Genomic DNA, 21,336 nt, shown 5'->3' on the forward strand with positions numbered 1-21,336 from the left:
GAGCCTCATGAGAGACCTGTAATGCTGAGGTATATTCCCTAGGAAAGGAGATTTCTCAGTGTATCACTTTTCAGCTGAAATGTCTCCTACTGCCTTGTGGGCAAGCTAGACATCAGACAAAATTGCTTTTATCCATAATGAGTTTATGGTTCATTTTGAAGAGTGGTCCAGGCTATTTGTACTGAAAAGCACATATCTTCTGTACTAAAAGGCATGGAAAATGCAGCAATACAGACTGCATTCCTAGGAGCCATACTTCTTTCCAGACATACTTAAAACCGCTAAGGAAATAAGTTCATTTCAGAGAGAGGAGATTGCTGTAGACAAACTGTAAAAGGCCCAGAGAAACAGAAAGTGGGAAAGCAGAGTGAAGATAAAGCCTGTATGATGCTAGCTACACTCTCTGCTCACTTCAAAGAAATAAAAAGCTGTTAAGTTTCTGCTAACTGTCTAATGTCAAGGGCTTGTTCAGAATGCAGGTCTGGATATCTGCAGAGTTTCTTTGATTACGAACAACTGCTTAAATATGTACACGTTGCTTTTTTATTCTGTAAGTCCTGAAGAAAGCAGCTGATCTTTTAAGAGATGCACTAAGACTTGAGCATGTTTGTTATAGTACCATGACCATGACAAAAACATTCTCACAGTTTACAGTGAAAGCATTCACAGTTCTTAATTCACAAAGCATAGGTAATTCTTAGGAAATTATTCATCAGCTAAATTTCAATGTCTAGTAAAGATGGAATATGTGTTCAGAAACAACGGTGATTAACCAAAGTTGATCTCTTTTTCTTTCAGCTGTAGCCTCCTTCCTCCCTTCTCTTCCACAGGGTTTCCTCGTCATCCCAGTGGAAATTTGTGATGCTTCTTCATTCTCCAGCAGTAGGCACCAGCCTTCAAAGAAATGAACCTCCTTCCTATTTAAGTGATCCTCCTTTCCGTGTTTTAAGGTTTTTATGGGCCCAGTTTCAGTGTGCAGAGAAGGTAAGAAAAAGCTATTACCTTACCTTAAATTGTTCCTAAAATCCAAAGGGACAGCAGGTAATGCACAGACCTCTGTGCATTGTCTCCTTTCGGGATACCTCATAGTATGAGGCCGATTCTTCTCAAGGTGATAAACTATCAGAGGCAATGCAGCTGTGTCTAAGAACGTGATATTTGGCTAAATAATTAGAAATCTTAGGTTTTAATATGTGAGGCTACTTAAGCATTCTCCCGGTCGACTACAGAACACTTTCAGAAATGGGGTATAAACTGTAAGAATTACAAACTGCAGTTGGTTATTCACAGTCCTGTGCCTGTTCAGTATTTCATGAAAAGGACTGAGGTATTACAGAAAATAAATAGGAAGAAAAAGGAATGATGTAATGGAAATTGTGCTTTTGTTGTAACATTATCCAGTGCACAGGAATATTTCTGACAGTTGTTTTTATCTGATTATCATTTATAATGTACTGAAGCAGGGCATAAATTTTGGAGTGCATTTTTATGTATGAAAGACACCTATACAGTTGTCTCTAACGGACTGTTAATACCTGTTAATAAACACTTGGATACTTTACAGGGTCTTTTTTAAGGATCAGCTGGCAGGATTCAATAGCAGTTGTGTGAAGTGTTGACATTCAACACCAGTGTTATTTAGAACAGCGTTAGTGCAAACTTCAGCCTTAAGGCTATGTTTTTACAAACTGAGGAAAACAGTATATTAAGGCATCTTTTAATGTGCTTTCTTATGCCTTTACTAAGGATGCAAATCACAGTCTTTTGAAGGAAATGTAGCATTCAGTTCTAGATTAAACCCATGAATGCACAGATTGAGTTCACATACAGATTGAAAACTAAGATCAATTAATATGTTATATAATAGCCATATTTCCATACATTCTAATGTTAATTTCTGGATAGCCTTATTTTGGAAATCAAAGGGCTGCATTCTTACTGATGTAAGTAAGAAAGTGTAAATTGATATGCTGAATGTGACAAGTTTATTTCCATTCACTGCAAATAAAATTGCTGCTGCTTCCCTTGTTTGAAAAGGATTAATTGGCTAAATCACAATGCAGTAGTTTTGCCAATTAAAATATATCCATCTTGCCTGAAAAAGGCTGTCTTATTAGCAAGGTTAATAAACACTGACTTATGCTTGAGCTTTTCTTACTGTTATTACATAAGAAATGAGCATTAACTTCTAAATCAAATAAAAGGTGCATTTCAAAAATTAAGAAAATATTAATGCTTTTATATGGAAATGATCTATGAACTTAAATGCTCAGTAACTGGGTTATTAATCTCACTTACTGTTCCACAACGATAGAAAATCCATCAAGGTCTTTAAAATGTAAATTAATTATACTTTATAAGAAGGCTGGGAGAAAAACAGCAGTGTGTGTCTGATGTAAAGTGGGTGAAATCATATTTTCAGTTCATAACAATAGTTTAATGAACTCCAAAACAAAGAAACCTTGTTGTCTTTGGGTTTGTAATGTGAAGTTCAGTTACTCCAAGCTCCAGTTTAGTTTTTCTTATGGTCTGGGCATTTATTTGGTCTCTCTCCTGCACAGGTTTTCTTGTGTCTATTAAGAGCTGTGCTCAGACTGCATCCTTTGCCATATGGAAACACCGTGAAGACTTCTCTCCAGCTGTTTAACCATGGAGGATTTTAACTCTTGCTGAGACCTCTCCTGCTGCTTGAGTTTGGTTGGAAATAGCCAACAGGGTTAGAATTTATCAGGTGAGATATACCCAAACAGTGTTGTTTCCTTAGAAAGCTGGATAAAGGCAGAGAACAAGGACTTCTCTGTGTACTAGTGTGGGTAAATTTCTTTGTAGCTGTAACTGCGAAGTGCTGCTCTGCAACCAGTGGGTGCATAATTCATATGGTTCCTGCAGAGACACCAAACATCTGAAGGTTTCTATGACCTCTGAAAACCATAACTGACGCTGATGTACCTAGATTTTGCATACGAGTTGTTTTAAGGCAGAATTGGTCCAAAAACGTTTTCCTCCTCTGTTTTCTGCTTCTCCTGCTGCCAGCCTGTGCACCGAGTACTGGTTGCTTGGAATAAGTCCTCTTCTTGGAGCAGTTGCAGCTGGCAATACACAGTGATAAGACAGCCTTCTCAAAATCTTGTTTTGTTTTTTGGCTGAAATATGAAAAGCCTTCAGAGAGGACTCTTAAAGCAGTGAGCAGTGTCTACAGCTGTTTGGTTTGGTGGCACAGGAATCAGCTCCTCCAGCCTGAGCAACCTCTTGGGACTCCTCCAGCTCTGCCTACTGTCAGAGGGTGGTCAGCGGTCGCTGCTGTGGTGTAGGGCCTGGAGACCCATCAGAGATATGATGCTACAGTCACGTACGGGTCTTCTCTGGGCCTGTGGTGTGGGGTATTGTCAGTAGCGGGGTCTCAGCATGTGTTCAGAAGAGACCTCCTGCCATCCCAGGAGTGAGTCCCATTCATACTGCTCCCACAGGCTGAAGGACTTGATCAAACTGTCCTAGTGATTCTTCATATTTACGGACATCTCCCATAACACGTCATTTCTATGAAGCTGGAATTTGTCATAAGCCTCCCATAAATACTGCTGTACTGAGCAATATATGTCCCTCTGTGTCCTCTAAGAAAGTTAAATTCATCAAAACCAAAATGAGTGCAATATCCTGGCAATAACTTCAGCCACAAAAAAAGATCCAGAAGTCACGTGGTTTGGCCAAAAAAAGCCAGACACATCTGATAGGGCTGTCTTGTACCTGCAGAAGCTAATTGGTTGTGAGGGACTTCCCAAGTGATGTCTGTATGACCACAGCAGGGACTTGAAAATTAAATAAAGTGACTCCTGAAAAACTCCAGGTGATTTCAGAACACCTGCAGGAAGTATTTTTCCAAAGCACTGGTACATCAAAAAAAATCATCTGATGAGCTGCTCACTTGTGCCAGGCACTGTTTAGTTCCAGCACATTCATGGCCAGAGGTTAAGCTGCATTTAAGTGGCTGAGGGCTCTCCAGGGTGAACAGCAATAGCATGTCCTTCTGTCTTTAAAGAAATACTGTTTTCAGGACCCAATCCTACTGTTAGCTGAGCACATTTTTAAATGGTTACTTTTTTTTCCTGCTATCAGAAGGCCTAACTACTTCAATCAGGTTCTCTTGAGTTTTTAATTGCACTAGAGACTGAGTTAACAGCACATTATTTTTAATCAGTTTATTTTATCTGTCTTCAGAATTCTGAACCAAATTATACCTCCATCACCATCTAATTACTGGTTTATAATAATTTCACAGTGTGGAGTCTCCAGTAATCCAATATGCATTGCCTACAAATCAACAATGCCCTTTGTCACCTCAGGGATATTGGTTGTATGTATTGTTGGCTGAGTTTCAGAGCGCCAGATGAAGAAACCGAGGCTTATTTCCCTTGAGTTTGGATTTGCATGATTAGTTCTCTGTATGTTATCCTGAAAATGGACATCAAGTATCAAGAGATAATTTCTTTCAAACAATTCTCTCTTTGCTTCCCTGCCTCTAAAGCACCTTTCTCTGCAGGAAGCATCATGTTTCAACAAACTTAGAACCCATAGAATCGTAGAATTGTTTAGTTTGGAAAAGACTTTTAAGATCATCAAGTCCAGCCTAACACTGCCAAATGCACCACTAAACTATGTCCCTAAGATGTCTACATGTCTTTTAAACACCTCCAGGGATGGTGACTCCACCACTTCCCTGGGCAGCCTGTTCCAGTGCTTGACAACCCTTTCAAGTGAAGAAATTGTTGCTGATATCCAGTCTGACCCTCTCCTGGTGCAATTTGAGGCCATTTCCTCTCATCCTATTGCTTGTTACTTGGAAAAAGAGACCAACATCTGCCTTACTACAGCCTCCACTCAGGTAGTTGTAGAGAGTGAAAACACCTCCCTTCAGCCTCCTTTTCTCCAGACTAAAAAACCTCAACCACCACATCACCCACAAGTCCTTCTCTGTTTACAAACTTGGTATTTCTGGTGACACAGCAGGTATAGATGTCCCTGTGCAGTACTGTCAGTGGTCATGGACAGTTATTTTATATATTGATACAGGAAAGCCAGGTACAGCTCAGTATGCTGAGAAGTGGTGTTGACGCACAATGTCCACCACCAGAGCTGGTAGGTAAAAAGATTCTGATTCCTCTTGTAGCCAACAGAACAGGGAATCTCAAATTTCTAAAGTTCAGCTCTTCCTGCTAATAACCCTTCCATGTCCATGTCCTTCTATCCACTGCTGGAATACAGCCTCATTTGTAGTAGCTGTTGTAGTAACACTGTAGAACAGCTAAAAAGGAACAAAGCGGCTATGTTTGCTATGACAGTAATGCCCTCCTTGGTCACCTGTTTATCCCTTCTGCAAGCACCTCACCAGCTGCTTGTATGCTTGCAGGTTATATTTATAACAGCACCAGACACTGTGAGACTCCAGACTGGTTCTGCTGGTGTCCTAAAAATGGAATTTCTCTCCTGATATCAGCAAAGAACCAGCTCCACCTGAAGTCTGGTTTAGGGTCTGGCCCTGTTTGTACAGGAATAATGGAGTCTCCGAAAAATCACCATGTTTACATATAGTTGATTCTTTCTGCCTGTCAGTGATGTTTGAAATTACTGGCTGTCATCTTTGATGCTTTCTGGTCCAAAGAAGATGCAATAAGAGAGTAGCAGAACTCAAGAAAACATCAGCAGAATACCTCTGTAAGAATTGAACTGTAAACAGCACAGTCTGTGTTAACATTAAAACTACTTTTCTGCCATTTCCTTTGGAGAATCAAGCACTGAGTTGGTCAGAAGAAATTCCTGGTCACATCTGGACTGGGTGTGGTAATTGTGGCCTTGTCTAGCCACTACATTATCCTCATGTATTATTTAGAAGAATCTGTTTATACCAATAAGCAGATAAAAGGAAAGTTAGTTTTGCAAAAGTGAAATACTGATTTTTTTTTGGAAGATTTGAGTTTTGGCTCTGATCTGCCTTGGCTGAAAAAAAAAAGGCATTTTGTCACTGGCATCAATGACATTAGTATTAGCCCTTTTACATTATGGTGTTTCTTGCTACATTAAACATTTACCATTCACATAATGCTGTATTTAATGTGGTAGATTAGAATTTGGTGCCTGAAAGACCACTTCATGCTGCTAGGCTGGGATTACCCAGGAGGGGCCTGACAGCAGCCTGCTTTCCTTGGAAAGCCTTTGCTTTGTTCTGCTGTTAAATGCTGTTAAATATTCTCTGTTAAATCCTGTATGTTTATAAAGGCATCAGACACTGCTGCGAATCACTGAGGGTGCAGATGACAAGGAATCCAAGTATCTAACTCTCTTTGAAGCCCCTGGAATGTGAATATCTTCATAGATTCGAGTCAAAGAACTGTGCCAGAATGCAAACAAAGGATCTCTAACCCCAGACATTGCGTAGTGGACAGTCTCTGAGACCCCACAAGTTGGTTGTGCCTATTGCTCTGGAGTGTGTTAAACTGCCAAAGGGACAGAGCAACATTACTTATTTATACTAATCACTCCAAAAAATAAACAAAAAGCTGTGGAAAAATATCTGGGAGGAAACAATGGAAAAGCACAACTATCCTATTTGCTCTCACAACCCTGTAAACATACCAGATCACAGTGAAAAGCTGCTTTTCAGCGAAACATGGTGACATAAAGTTGTAAGTACCCTGAAAGATGTCAAAGTTTCCCACTCTGGGTAGTGATGACATCTCACACAGGAGAAATTAAGCTGTTCATGTACTTTTGGAAAGGAAGTGATGAGTTATTACCGTGATTATGGTTATTATTTGAGTATCTAGAACACCTGTTCCAGGACTGATATACAATTTAATGTCACTGCTAACATGGACTTTATGTATTAGATTAAAATAAATATACAAGGTAGGAGGGATAGATAGTGGAAGAAAGTGCTTCCCAAAAAGATGAACTGAGAATAGGTAAAGTCCATGAGAGTGGTGCAGTTGAAAAATATTTTCCAGAGGGGCCTCTCCATCAAATCGGAACAACCCATGTCTGATAAAATGTTGATTAAAAAAATGAAAGGGAGGCATCTGTGATGGAAAGAGGTGCCTGTGATTGATCTCTGGATTTTTTGGCTTTAAGTGAAAGTTACTGGATGAGACTGAACACATTGACCATGCAAGAGGTTGTGATAGTCTCTCTTACAATCAAGACAAGTGAGTACACTAGTCTGTCTCTGTTGAAGTATGCAAATGTGAGGAAGTGCTGTTTACAACCTGAGTTCAGGCCCCTGATAGTAAAGAAATCCAGACATAATGACACAGAGACAAAAATAACTATTTACATCAGCAATTATTTGTTTAACCTGAAGGCAGAACTCAGATCAGTTTGAAGTCATTTCATACAGCTCAGCACTAGAAAGTTTTGCATATGTCCAGATTCTTGTTTTGTTTTGTAATTCCTACATTTGCCTATCTCTGATCTTGTTCCCTTTGAGTATTTGCTGCACTTGCTATGTGTAACAGAAACAATGTCCATAAACTCCCAGGAGAAGTCTTAACACCACAAAGCTTTCCACTGACAGCAATGGAATAACACTTTCTTGGCATGGAGCACTCCTGGAAGGCCTATTTACAGATAATATACAATCCTGGAGTTCCATGGAGAAGAGCCTGATAACATTTTAATTTTATTACTTAATGTAATGTTGGAGCTACTGTCCTTTGTCTTTACCCATGGTAGCCAGATCTCAGAAAGCTACTTGACTCTCCTTCAGCTGGAAAGATTCCTGGTCACTTGTAAGACTTGAACCACTGAACACCTTAAGGAGTACTGTCTTTTATAAATATTCCCCAGAAGAGTCTTTTTCAAATGCATTTTTTCTGCAGCTGGCATGTAACATGACAGTTTTGCATTTTCTTATGCTATACTAGGCACTGCCAGGGAGATACTTTGTTTCTTATAAAAGTCTTTATCTCTTTTCTCTGTGCTTATAGATATGATTATACTTCTCATTTTCTTCAACAAGAAATGCCTGTTTTTCAGACCCATACGCTCGAGATAATCTGTTTCTAATTGATTATTTGGGGACTTAAGTGTTTGTTTGAGGAATTCTTATTATCTGTTATTTGACAACATTATTGGCAGCAGCTCTACACTAAAACACATTGATGATTGTTACTAATGGAAGTACCGATATCATCACCTTATTCACATCTCCAGTTAAGTTCTCATTGCAGAAAACAGACACTAATTTGTGTAAAATCTGCAGCTGTAGACTTGAACAGATGTCTCAATGGCTGTTAGCAATCTCACATTGATTTTGATCTGATTTAGATCCTGATTCTGATTTAGACCAATTGCTGAAAGAATTTCTATAGAATTGATTTATTTTCTGTCTAACCCTGTTAGATGCATTCTGTATGGGCAAGATTTCCAGAAAAGGCTGTGATATTTCGTGTGACCAACCTTAGACCCCACAAGAAGGGTATGAACTTATGGACTCCATGTAATTGTAAGGTGTCTCCAACCAGGTACCCAGAATTTCTAGTCAATTTTAGAACTGGCTTGAGTGATTTCACTAAAAGGCAGCAGTTCATATCATAAAACTATTTGACAAAAAGCTGTCTCCACGCTGTGTATCTAATGCATTTGGAAATCTTTTGACTTAATGTACTTTAGTTTGTCTGCAGCTACTTGAGTAATGTAAGAGGGAACAGCTTGTTTCCTTTGGAATGGAGATACTATTTGTGAAATAGCCTTTCAAGAGTGAGTCACTGATGAATGGACAGAGTTCATTTAATATGCTGCCATGAAAACTGCAAAGATAAAATTGAGTTTTCAGTTTGTCTGAAAGAAAACTGAGTGTTGAGAAAGTCTGGCAGCATTAAATAAGGGATCTTCAGCTGCCACATGAAATGAACTCTTTCCTTTTGTTCTGATTTTGGTGGCACTCAAAGCAATACATGGTGTTTGGATTGCCAAAGGTTTAGCATCTCAAACTGCTGAGCCAAACTCAGTTCTTGCTATAAACAAGTACAGTATGAAGTATTTGATCTAGTCACATGTAATTAACTCTGAGCCAGAGTTAATGGTAGCAGGGGACCTGGCAGCAGAGAGTGCACAGATTGCAGATCCAGCGAGTGGGACATCATGTGCCCACCCAGAACGGTTTTCCTGAGCATCCCCAGGCTCAGGTCCGGCTGTGAGTCTGAGATAGAGCCAGGCACCAGTTCTGCTTATGTACATCAGATGTGCCTCTGGACTGTGTGCACAGGCACAGAAAGCACCTCCTGGGACGCACCTTCTCCCCCGCCAGCTCACACCACAAGCCCTGTGTGCCCATGTTGGGCCCAGTTCAGCCCTGGAATTCAGTTCCACAGAATTCAGTTGGTGGTTGCCTGATCAGCTGGAAGACCTGTTGGGATTTGCTGACTTCAACTAATAATTGTCATGATAGGTTTGTTTTAGTTATAGTCAAGTTCAGAGGCTTCATCTAAGACCCTTCTTATTATACGTGGACCTTTATTAGACCCTTCTTATTAAAGCTTTCATTTCATAGACTGTACATCCAAAGTCATGAAACTATTAATTCAGAAAAAAAGACTCTCTTATTTCTCAACAGTTGAGTCCTGATTGACTCATGACAGGTTGCATTCAGCAGAACATAAATTTTTTATCTTTCCTTCTGGGCCTTTTCAGCATATTCTGCCAGATTCAGGCCTGCCCTCCAGTGGATGTATTGTCTGCACTTCGATCTGACTTAAATTTTCTATAAGAAAAAGCATTACTGGTATCTCAGTAGTTGTGCCAAAAAAGGGACTATAGAGAACAACGCCAGCTCCCAGCCACAAAACTGAGGACACCAGGACCAAGAGACGCAAAGTCCTTTCCCCCATGGTTCCTCTGGAACACAGTGTACTATAACACAGAGACACAAATTCTTATTTTCTGGGCAGCAGGTAGTTTATTTCTTATTGTTTTTTTCCCAATCTCCAGCCCTTTTGAGTGTACTAAAACATACAATAGGATAGTACTGTACAAAAAGTAAAGAATACAAAAATTAGTATAGTCCTTCTGCTAATAACATGCCCTGTCTGGGTTAAGGAAACTGTCTCGGCTTGTGACAGCATCCATCCTTCCCCGCTTGCGGGAAATTACAGACACTTGTGCCTTCTTTCTGCAGGGGGAGAATTTAATCTCTCATTCACAAATACTTCCTCAGGAAAAAAAATAGTTCTTTTCCTTAAATTTCCCGTGTATTAAATTTGACCTGGTAAAGGATGGTTGTAAGTGAAGGTAGTGAGCCTCACGTTTTAGAAGTTGAGTGGCAGAAGCTAGCTCATTTTCCAGACAAATTGCAAGTACACAGTGAAAACATAAGAATTTGATGTCTAGAGCTCCAAACGGTCACACAGAAATGCTGCTTCCTAAAAACCTGTTTGTGAGCATTTAATATGCAAAAACTGAATTTACCCTGAGAATAAAGAGTATTTGCCATTGGAAAAGAAACTAATGAAAGAGCAAGGTCATATCAACTGCTACCTTTTTCCTAAAGAAAATATGATTTTCATTTGGAGATTGTATGTTTGGGCACTTTTTAAACCTTAGACGTCTAATCATGAGAGCAGTAAACAATGACTGTAGTTAGCACAAGCCCAGATGTAGCAATGGCTTCACTGATTCAATAACAGTATCTCTCCTGCTTTCTGAATAAGACCGAGACTAGGAATACACTGCAAACAGTGGCTTGGAAACCAGAGATAAGCTGGGATTGCTCATTGTATTACGGAGCCAGTTGTTTAACTTCTCTACCCCAGTTTCCACTCTTGGAAATGGGCTTTGATAGCACTAGTGTTCTGTGTGTTGACTGCAGGTCAGACAACCAGCTGCTCTGTATTGATTTGGCTCCGCTAAATGTAATGGAGCCAAAATAGTTTGCAACAGCCAATGATGTGTTTCTTACCACTTATTGTGATATTCCTTGGTGTTAAGCATTTGCTTACTTTTCTCTACACTTCTCTTTTTATCTGTAATCAAGGGCATCTACCTTTGAGTACTGATCTCAATAGACAAAAGTAAAGTATGAGAGACTTGGAAAATCTGTGCTATTTTGGAAGGCCCTTGCTATTATACTGCTGTCAGAGACTGACCTGAGCAACGTGCTCAGCATCAGGTGGGATGCAGATTAATGAAGTGCTGTATGTAGATGGTGTCTCTGCTCTTGTCACCAATAAAATATCTGTGTAAATCTTAGCTGGATTCAGCACTGCTAACACTTAAACAGATGCCAGGATCTCAGTCCTGGCCAGCAGAGGCCAGTAAGAGATTATAGGAAGAGCAGTTGTACAAGGCTGGAGGCCACCTTCAGCATGCTCACTGCTGGAGAAGTAGCATCTGGGCTGTGGATTAGGACTTTTACTAAAAAGAAGGTATCTTCTGAGAATTTTCAAACTTTCCAAGATTTTAAAAATAATCTTGGGATGAATATGGCTTTTGCTGCTGGTCTGCACTCTGAGTGGGCTGGTACTTGCCAGCAATGAGCTGGAGCAGGTGCAGAAGGAAAACTCTTTATAAAAAGAGATCCAGGATATTATTCTATTTGCACACAGTGCTAGGGAGGACTTTGTATCCACAGTGTGCAGTCTGGTGCAGTTAGCTAAAGACAGACCATCGGCATGCTTGTGTCAGGGTTTAATGGTCAAGCTGACATGTCACCCATCATATCTTTTGGATGGACAGTAGTAAAAGCTCCGGTGCCCATGGGGCCCAGCTGCGTGTGTCACAGGGATGCAGTGAAGTGGCTGAAGTGGGCTTTGAATCTTTTGAGTTTAGTAAACTTTAATAAGCTGAGGATGAATTGTTTGAACTGGGGGAAGACATGATGGTACGAGGTGGGTTTTATAAAACCCAGAAAGACTGAGAAAAACTTGAGGAAAGAAGGGGATTTTGTGTTTCTAAGCAGGAGTGTTAGCTTACTCTGAAGTTTTCTTCTTTCCCCAGTTCAAACAATTCATCCTTCTGTGCCTAAACTCATTCAGTTCTAGAGTACACATCGTGAAGGGAGAAGCATTGGGTAAAAGAAGCCAAGCTGGCTTAGTAACCTCCTTCCACAGTACTGTGCAATTCCTTTAAGTCTCGAGCTTGTTTGTGTGCTGCAGCTGCTCGTGACAAGCTAAGAAAAGTCATTTGAAAATTCACCCAGTGCATGTCTTCAAGTGCAAAACTCTTGACACAGAGCAGTTCTGCCTGCTCAGGGGGGTTTCAGGACACTGTTGGATTCAGAACCGCTTCTGCTGTGAACAGGCTTTTCACTGACTTTCCTGGAGCTTTGAAGGCAGCGCTTCCCCAAATTCAGGTCTTCATTTTACAGCATCAGCTATTTTCTGAAAGCACACCCTGAAAAAAGGTGGTAGGAACTCTAGAGAGAGCTCTTCAGTCTGTCTATATTTTCCTTTCTCAAAGAAAAGTCTAAGCACACTAAGGAGAAACTCAGCAGGAGATGGGAGGCACAGCTCGCAGAGAGGCAAGACACTGTCATTGCTCCTTGGCAATAACTTGGCTCAACAAAAGTGGCTTCTGATTGACTGAATTCCCAGCCCTGTGCCAGCCTGGCTGTGCCATTGCAAACTGTGCCTGTGCCATCTTTGGCAGCCCATGCTCCAAGTGGGAGACAGCAGGCAGGTGTTCCTGTGTCAGGATCCATTACAATGAAGAGATGTCTGAGCAGGCAAAAATGCAAACAGCCTTTGTCACAGTTTCACATGTGTTGCTGCTGTTGTTGCTCTGAAGGTCTGAATCTGATCTGTCCCATGCTGTGTCAAATACAGACCACAGACATGAAGAGTGTGCAGGGAAATCTGCACTTTAAATGGACTTTAATAAGTTATGACTGAGCCCTGTTAGGAAGTTATGAAGTTATGACTGAGCCCTGCAGCAGAAAGAAAAGAGCAGAAAGTCAGTTTTTGTCTCCATCCTTCTGGGGAGAGAAAGCGTAGCAGATAAGCATCCATTACTTTTTCAAAGCTTGGGTGTAAAGACACTAGCTTCATAAGGATGGTGTTATTAGGTAAAACAGGTACAATTTATCAAGAAATCCCTTTGCTTTGTCACACTTCAAATGGAAGGTGTCAGGCAAACAAGATGCATGTAGCCATCCAAGAAACTTAACCAGGAAAGTTTCTCCTTTGTGGTTTCACCGTTGATAGGGAGGTGTCAGCTGGGACAGCAGTTCTGTAGTTCATCAGTTATCTTCCTCCACTGCTTGACACTTTTAATGTGTTTCACAAAGGCTGAGCACTCAAGTTCCTTAAAGAAGAGGTTTGTGTGAGCTCGGTCGAGTCCTTTAAGCACTTAAAATACAGCAAGATGTAAATTGTACAGATTACAGACTAAGCTATAAATTCTTAATAAGCTTTTTCTGAAACTTCATCATGCACTTGAAAGACAATTTTTACAGTATAATATGTGTCAGCAGCCTGTACTAGCATGCTCTTTCACTCAGCACAGTATAAAAGGATTTAAAAAGATGTAGAGACCATTTTTTCCTAGGGTTTTCTTGCTTGTCTTTCACTAACTGACATAACATAATGTATAAAATATTTCATCCTCCAAGAAATGTGTTATGCTATTTTTAGACTGAAGACATTATATCTTGTTCTCACAGATCCTGTTGCAGACACAATTGTTCAAACAGAAAAATGGGATAAATTCATGTTATAACAATGACAAAATTTAAAACAAACTGATTTAACAGGCTGTGCTTCTTAGCTTAAAATGTGTAGTACAATAATAGAAGTTGTACTCAGCAAAGATGTTTTAAAATAAACTGAAGTTCCCCGGCTCATTGCAGTTCCCTGCTGATTCTGTTATATGTCAAATACAGTCTAATTTCAGCAAGATTTGGCTTTTCAGTTGAGAAATTATTTTTCCTCAATCCAGATTATAAATTACCTACTAAATCTGGTCTGCATACTATTAATAACACTGATGACAGGATGCAGAACCTCCTTGAGACAGCATCCAGGGATCTGTCCTAGGCAGACAGGTCTTAACTACTCTCAGATAAGCTCTGCTCTAGCTCTGTTTTCCATAGCCTGCCTTCCTGAAGTAAAAGCTGTTGTGTTCAGCAGGTGGCACCAGCTGCTCATGGGTCAGTGAGATGACACAAAGGTGCGCTGATGCGTCTTGTGAGGAAATCTGAGTCGTCCCCAGAGCCAGGAAAGTGAGAGCTTCAATACACAGGCACTCTCTGAAAGCACTGGAAAATGCTGTCCTCACCACAAGGGAAGTTTGTTTTTCTCTCATAGATTGCGCTTTGTATTGTTGCACTTTCTCCTGTCTCGTCTGTGCAGTTGCATAATTTGTGTGTACAAGACACAGCTTTTCTCAGCGCTCTGCTAACCCAGATGTCCACTGCGCCTCGCCGTGTCAGAGCAGCGTGAGATTTGCTGGCTGAAGGGCAAGGCTGGGCAAGGGCCACACCACCCTATTACCCCCTCTGGTGGATACTCTGCATCCTCCTGCACTGCCCTCACATTAATGGCCCCTCTGTAGAAAGAACAAGTGGATATGTGAAATAAATTGCTGTTGCTGGGTTTGTTATATTGCCAAAAGTACCGGCTGTTCAGTGCCTCTACTGCCCATGAAAAGCAGTGAGAAGCCATGAACAAGGCAGACACAAGCCATGGTATGAGGGAGTGAGCACAGCAAAGCAGAGCCTTTAAAAGCAAGGGTCCTGTACTCCCAGCCTGTCTTTGCGCATATTCCCAGCTACAGCCCTGGTCATGCTTTCCAGCTAAAGCCTTTGCCTTGCAGTCTTCCACATGGGATTATTTTCCTCATGAAAAGAAGTTTCATTAGCTTTACCAGTCCAGACCAGGTTTATAGATAATACCAGTTAGTCCTAGGTGAGGCATGGTTTAGCCAGTCAGTATCTCACAGCTAGGCTTGAGGTTGGTATTGTTTTATGCCAATTGAAGGATTCCCAAAACAGGACATATATAATTCTGTTCATGACCAAATTACACATCTCCAGCCAGAATAATATACCCAGCTGAAGAATGTAAAGTGGACTCATTTTAGCTGCCCGGCTCATATTTAATTCCAGGACAGAACCAGACAGAACGGAGGAGCCACAGCTTTCCCTGGGGAAAGGCACTCCAGGCTTGGTGGGAGTATTTGCTTGAGAGCAGGGAGTAGGAGCAGATACAAGGGATTGGTTTGCTGTATGAGAAGTACAGTCTGGATATGGCTTTCCTTGGCAGGGTGAACAGTGCATGGATGGAGAGTATGAACCCCGAGGAAACTAAACAATAATTCCTTGTCAAGTGACAAAGAGTGGCAAAAGGGGCATCTGCTTTAATCGGATCTTGGTACAGAAGTCATTCTGTTAATGCAAGGAGTAAGATTTTATCCTTACATAAGTGTTTTCTATTTTTCTGTGGATGCACAGAGAAAAAACATATTGTACCTCTAGTATTTACTAGCATCAATGGGGGAACTTCACACTGGTCACAAACCCTGAAGCCACAAGAAAGTTAGAAAGTCATATTCAGATATCACATTGGTATGCACTTAAATGGATATTTCAGATTAATTCCTTTGCATGTTCTCTATAGTTTAAAGAAAAAGCGTTGGCAGTGATTTTTCCTAACTCCCTACCTTTAAAGTGGGTTGCCTTAGTTACCATGGCCGGCTTGAGAGATAGCAAATTTGGTACTAATACATTTTCAGAGCCCTGCAGTTTCTATAAAATCTCTGTGTCAATCAACTACAACATATGCTTTTGTCATAGTGTTAATAAGCTATACTAGTGAAGTCTAGTCAACTTAAATTAGAGGTGCAGATTGTCACAAGGCAGAACAATAGCCTTGGGTCATTACCTTAGTGACTGTCTTGTGTATATTGGCAAAAACAGGTTGTGGAATTTCCCTGTAATTGGAAATAAGATAGGTAACTACAATCTGTCATAAACAGAATTAGCAGGGGTCTCAAAAGCTATTGATTGATCTTGTTCTCATGAGCACAGATTTTTGGTTTGAAAACAGCTCTCTGTGTAACCTGTTGCAACAGGGGTAATTTTTCACCTCCTTGTTTACTTTTGTTCAACTTTTAAAATTTTAGGTGTATGAAGTTAGGTTTAGAGAAATTGTATATTATTCCTGTAACTGCTTAAAGTTCCTAGAACCTCTTTAGATGTGTAAAGGAGTTGTCTCTTCACAAGGTAAGGAGTTGGTAGCAAAGGAACAAGCTGTGCTCAAGAGGGTGCATGTTTCTGAGCTCAGGGTTCTGGGTGACAGTGCACGACGGGACATGTAGTTCTGCTTTAGTGGAAGCATCTCCTTCACTAAACAGCAGCTGCAGGCTGTGTTGCAGGACTGAAAGGTAATTTGGACAGAGGGAGCTCTCCTACTGCCCTTTAACCTGAACCTAGCTTTTTGTGATCAGCTGAGTGAAGAATAGGAAAAAAATTAGATAAACTGTAGTTTATTTATGAAATGGGCCAGTATGTATTTCACTGCGGCCCCACTGTTTTTCCTACTCAATATTGATGTTTCTAAACCGTATAGTTGCCTGATTTTTAGCTAAATATCTCAAACACTGTAATAATAGTAATTTGAAGGAGCAAAATACTGGATCTACCTTTTATTATGTAATAGATTCTCCTGGTAGGAAAAGCAACATTCCAAGTCTTCAAAGCACTAGCAGAGCCCACCTTTTTTTTTTTTTTTTCAGAAGCTTCTGGTTTTCTGAAAGGTCAGACTTAGAGGCTGAGATTATCCACATGAAGTTTCACCCATGGCTGAAATGTCCTACTGAAAATGTTTTATGAAGCTTTAAATGGCAGTGCGGAAAAATGAAGCAAAAGTCAGCCTCAGCCTTCAGTCACGGAACAAAACCAGGTGTGCTTTTGCATGTAAACATATCGCCTGATATATGTAATTGTGCAAACTAACCATTGAGTGGTTTTTAATGTGTTATATCAAGATACTCCTTCAGCTGTTAGATCCATCAGTTTCTGGTCTTTCTTCCCAGCTTTCCAAACAGAAATGCCCTCTGGTGTCAGCCCACTGTTGCACTTGCTCTTGGTGGTGACAGGAGTGGCTGTTCAGGGAAAGAGCATGAGCCCAGTCATTTTCTGAAGTCCTTTCCTCCCAGCCCCCCCAGTACCCACAATTGATGCATCCAGGCTGTCGGGGTCTACATTTAGGGGACTTGTTTATGAATTTATCTAATCCCTTTTCGGACCCGCTGATACCATCTGCTGTGCAGCCTCCTCCAAGTTCCATAGGTTTACTGCCCACTGTGTAAAGAAGTATTTTCTTAAGTGTGTTTTATAATGATTTATCCTTGCAACACCCCCAGAAGAAGAGCATATTCATCCTCATTTAACAGAAGGGAAATATTAGAGGGTTTGTTCCCAAAAGGACCCATTAACAGTAGATGTCTCATGCATGCGTTTGTCTAACATGAGGCATTTGAGGCTTGATTTTTTCAGATGCCTGAACAAATTTCTATCCCAGATCAGTCACGCGCAATGATTAACATACAAATGAGGATCACTTGCAGTATTGTTTGATTTATTGACTGACCCATAATTAAATACCAATTCCATGGCAAAATGGAGGCCAATGCTAGTTCTCCCCAGTCATGATCGACTTCCTTTCATGGATGTTTGTGTCTGCATCATCGTTTGTTATCTTGTGCAGCCAATATCAAAAAAAGGCCACAATAAAAGCTGGCATCATTCACTGATGTTCCAGACTTATCCACTGAACAAAGAATAGCATTTGCCTGATCCAGGGAAAACAGCAGTGGAAAACACAGTGTAGAACCATACAGTTATAGCCTGTCTCTTAAGGCAGATATAGGCAGAAAGGTATAGATTAATATTGCTGGGAATAAAAAGGCATCTCAAAAAGTGTCTTATGGTCCCTAAACAATGCTGCACTCCCTAATGCCTTATTCTCAGTATTTCAAAATCTGAACCCACACAATATCCCCATCAAAATCAAAAGAGGAGGAGAAAAAAGTACACGTATTCTTCTAAGCAGCAAGTGTCCAGAACAAATGGGTTGTTTCTGCCCCATATCTTTATATATTAGGCAAGAACAAGTCTGATGAGGAGCAGTTGAGGGATCTGAGGCTGTTTAGCCTGGAGAAAAGGAGGCTGAGGGGAGACCTTATCACTGTCTACAACTGCCTGAAAAGAGGTTGTAGCATGGAGGGGGTTGGTCTCTTCTCCCAAGTAACAAGTGATAGGACAAGAGGAAATGGCCTCAAGTTGTGCCAGGGAAGGTTCAGATTGGATATTAGGAAACATTTCCTCATGGAAAAGGTTGTGAAGCAGTGGAACAGTCTGCCCAGGGAGGTGGTTGAGTCACCATCACTTGGAGGTGTTTAGAAGGTGTACAGATGAGGTTCTTATGGATATGGTTTAGTGCCAGAGTTAGGTTATGGTTGGAGTTGATGATTATGATGGTCGCTTCCAACAAAAATGATTCTATGATTCTAAGCAGCAAGTAATCATGGTGGGATCTGGTCAGGTCCACTGAAAGAAATAAAGCACAGAAACAGCAAGAGCCAGCTGGGCCCTCGGGGCAGCCTCCTTTGCAGGGGTGGGTGATCCCACATCTCGCAGCCTGAAGCAGAGCTACCCCTGGGCAGGTGGGAGCGACCCCTTTTCAGCAGCTGCTCATCATCTGGTCCCCACCCTGCCGTGTGTGCCATGAGTTCCCTTGCTCTCACACCGTCCCCTCTCCAGCAGGCTACCGGTAACACTGCTGCCAGGTGACCCTCGGGGGAGCCGGGAGGGCCGCCTGCCCCTTGCGTGCGAGCGCCGGGGACACCGCAGCCCGGCCCGGGGCGCTGCCCTCGGCTCGGTGGCCGCTCGCCGCTGCTGCTACCGCCTCGCTGGGGAGCGCCATAGCGCGGGAGGCGGGGCGGGCCCGGGCGGGTGTCCCGGCGGTGCGGGGCGCGTCTCGTCTCGTCTCGTCTCCCCTCCCCTCCCCTCCCGTCGGGCGGAGGCGGCAGGCGCGGCGCTGCGGGACGGAGCACTCGGCAGGGGCGACCCCTCGAAGTCGAGGGGGGGGCTCCGGCGCACAACATGAATGCCGCGACTGCCTCTCGCCCCGCCGCCCGGCGGTCGGGCGCTCTGCCGCGGCTGCTGCTCTCGTCCGCCGCACGGGCGCTGCTGTGGCTCGGTCCCGTGTACCTGGCGGGGTACCTGGGGCTGAGCGGCAGCTGGGTGCTGCTGGGGCTGGCGCTGTGGCTGTGCTGGGGACACAACCGGCAGTGGAAGCGCGACCGGCTGGCTGCCGCCTTCGCGCTGCTGGAGGATGAGCGGGAGGCGGTGTGCCGGGGCCTGGCCGCCCGGCACCTGCCGGCTTGGGTGAGTGAGGACCGGGGGGCACAGGTGCGCTGTGCCCGCCCTGCGGCGCGCACCCCCCGCGGCAGCGGCGGGAGCCCCTAGGAACGGGGACGGTGCAGGCGGGGCTGGGGAGCGCCCGGTGGTGCGGCCGGAGTGGGATAGACAGCGGCGGAAGGGCCAAAGAAAAGAGGTGGCCGTGATGCCTTGGAGCGGTAATAACGTCTCTGATTTTGAAGTCTTGCTCAGTAAAGTGAGGACCAAGCTGGAAGTTGTTTTAGTCCAGGAAATGTGCATGTCGCAGTAACCGTGCTTACAAAATAGACTGCTGTATCCCCCAAGAAATATTCTTTCAAATATGTGCTGTTGCATTGCAGCTATTTTGGTGTAGAGGATGCTTATTTTAGATTTTCTCATCCAGAAAGTTTGCTCCCTTTCTTGTTAGTGTCATTTGGAAAAAACAAGCAAACAAAATAACAAAAAAAAACCCCAAACAAACCTATAAAAATTGTTTGCCTGCTAAAATCCAAATGTTTAACTTTGAAGACCTATCTCTTGATGATATGGAAAGTTTGCTCTTCACATTTGTTCTTAGCCATTCTAGGTTTTAAACTGAAGGAACTTGAAAATCTACCCGCACATTTTATTCTACGTATTCTGGTAATTTGTTGTGTAGCCTTGGTTGGTTAATGTAAAGGATGATGAGGGGTTGTTTTTCTTCACCGTCATTTGCTTAGCATTTAAAAACATGTCAGGAACTGGTAGGGAAATACTCTTCTTATAAGAAAGAGAATATCAAAGAGCTCTATTTCTAAGGAGTGTTGCATGGAAACATTTATAGTCAGCAAACTGTTTTATATAGCCTGCAGCACTTGGCTCTCCTTAATTCTGTGGGAAATAAAGGCAGTTGGCACCTCTGCAAAGCGAGGCCAGGGTCTCCTAGCAGAGGTGGTGCAGCTCCCTGTGCATGTTCCCTCCTGCTGGGCACAGAAGTCCGTCTCTGAATGGGGTTTCTGCTTGTTTTTATTGACAGAGCATTGAAAACAACTCGGAGCATTAATGAGTGTGGCGTTGTCAGCTCTTTCCCTGATGCTGTGAGCATAGTGTTGTGTTTTATCCTCAAGTGCCCTCAGTCTTCGTAACTAGAAATTGAGTCTCTTGCACGTAGCTGAAAAATCAGGATCACCCCTCTGCAATACACACAAATGCAATCTCAAAAGTTCTTGGGTTTTGTGGTTGAAAGTGTCAGGCTTCATTAGCACATGGGCAGGCGGTGGATGGAAGGGCTTATTGGTTGCCCTGTACTTGGCATTCACAAGGCTGCACCGAGAGCGCTGTGTCCCCCAAGCGCGGGAGAGGATTTGACAAATGGGGAGACTCCGGCAGAGCCCACCAAGGTGGGCAAGGGCTGGAGCACCTGAGGAGAGGCCGATGGAGCTGGGGCTGTTCGCCCTCCTTCAGGAGACCCTTAAGGGATCTCAGCGCTGTCGCCTGCTGCCTCGTGCATCTTCACAGAGAAGTTGGAATCAGATTCACTCCTAAGGCCTTGCTCCCAACTCGTGAATTCCCGGAGCTGGCTGCTGGAAAGCTGGATGTAGGGCCTAAGGATAAAGAGGCTGCACTGTGTGCTTTTAGTTTTAGCTTTTATCCATATTGCCACTTCTCTTTCTTTCGTTTTCTCTGTTGGTAATTTTTGTTCTTCATCAGTTGGTGTTTGCTTTCACACTGTACTTGATGTTTTTGTAACTTCTCAGTTTTAATTTTACTTCTATCCCCTTCTTCAGTTCGATCTTTTCCTTCTCTCTTGTGTCAGTCTTGGAGGCTGATTCTCACCTGCTCTCTATTCAGTTTATTTTCCATGGTGTCACCCTTTTTTATCTTTCATTTTTGCCTTTCAGTGTTCATGAGCCTTCAATTGAAACAGCTATAAAAATGTCCCATGTGTTCTTCTCTCCTGACATGCTGAGTTAGGGGTAGGAATACAATTC

The 21,336-nt window shown here is 42.5% G+C and overlaps 1 protein-coding gene across 4 annotated transcripts in view; it reads left to right on the top strand.

Annotated features, from left to right (window-relative positions):
- Positions 1-14: 14 nt before the first annotated feature.
- ESYT3 (extended synaptotagmin 3) overlaps positions 15-21,336 on the top strand; it is a 50,615-nt gene continuing 29,293 nt past the window's right edge. Inside the window, exons 1-3 of one of the 4 annotated variants that reach the window (XR_010473983.1) lie at positions 15-984; positions 2,562-2,731; positions 14,112-16,883. Coding sequence is in view for 1 of the 4 variants with exons in the window: in XM_065070406.1 (XP_064926478.1) it covers positions 19,088-19,372 (285 nt within the window). In the remaining 3 variants the exon portion in view is untranslated. Of the gene's footprint in view, positions 985-2,561; positions 2,732-14,111; positions 16,884-18,957; positions 19,373-21,336 lie in introns of those variants that run through there. The other 3 variants (XR_010473984.1, XR_010473982.1, XM_065070406.1) reach the window with 3 other exon arrangements.

Source organism: Columba livia, chromosome 7 (genome assembly GCF_036013475.1).
Source record: "Columba livia isolate bColLiv1 breed racing homer chromosome 7, bColLiv1.pat.W.v2, whole genome shotgun sequence".
NCBI lineage: Eukaryota > Metazoa > Chordata > Aves > Columbiformes > Columbidae > Columba > Columba livia.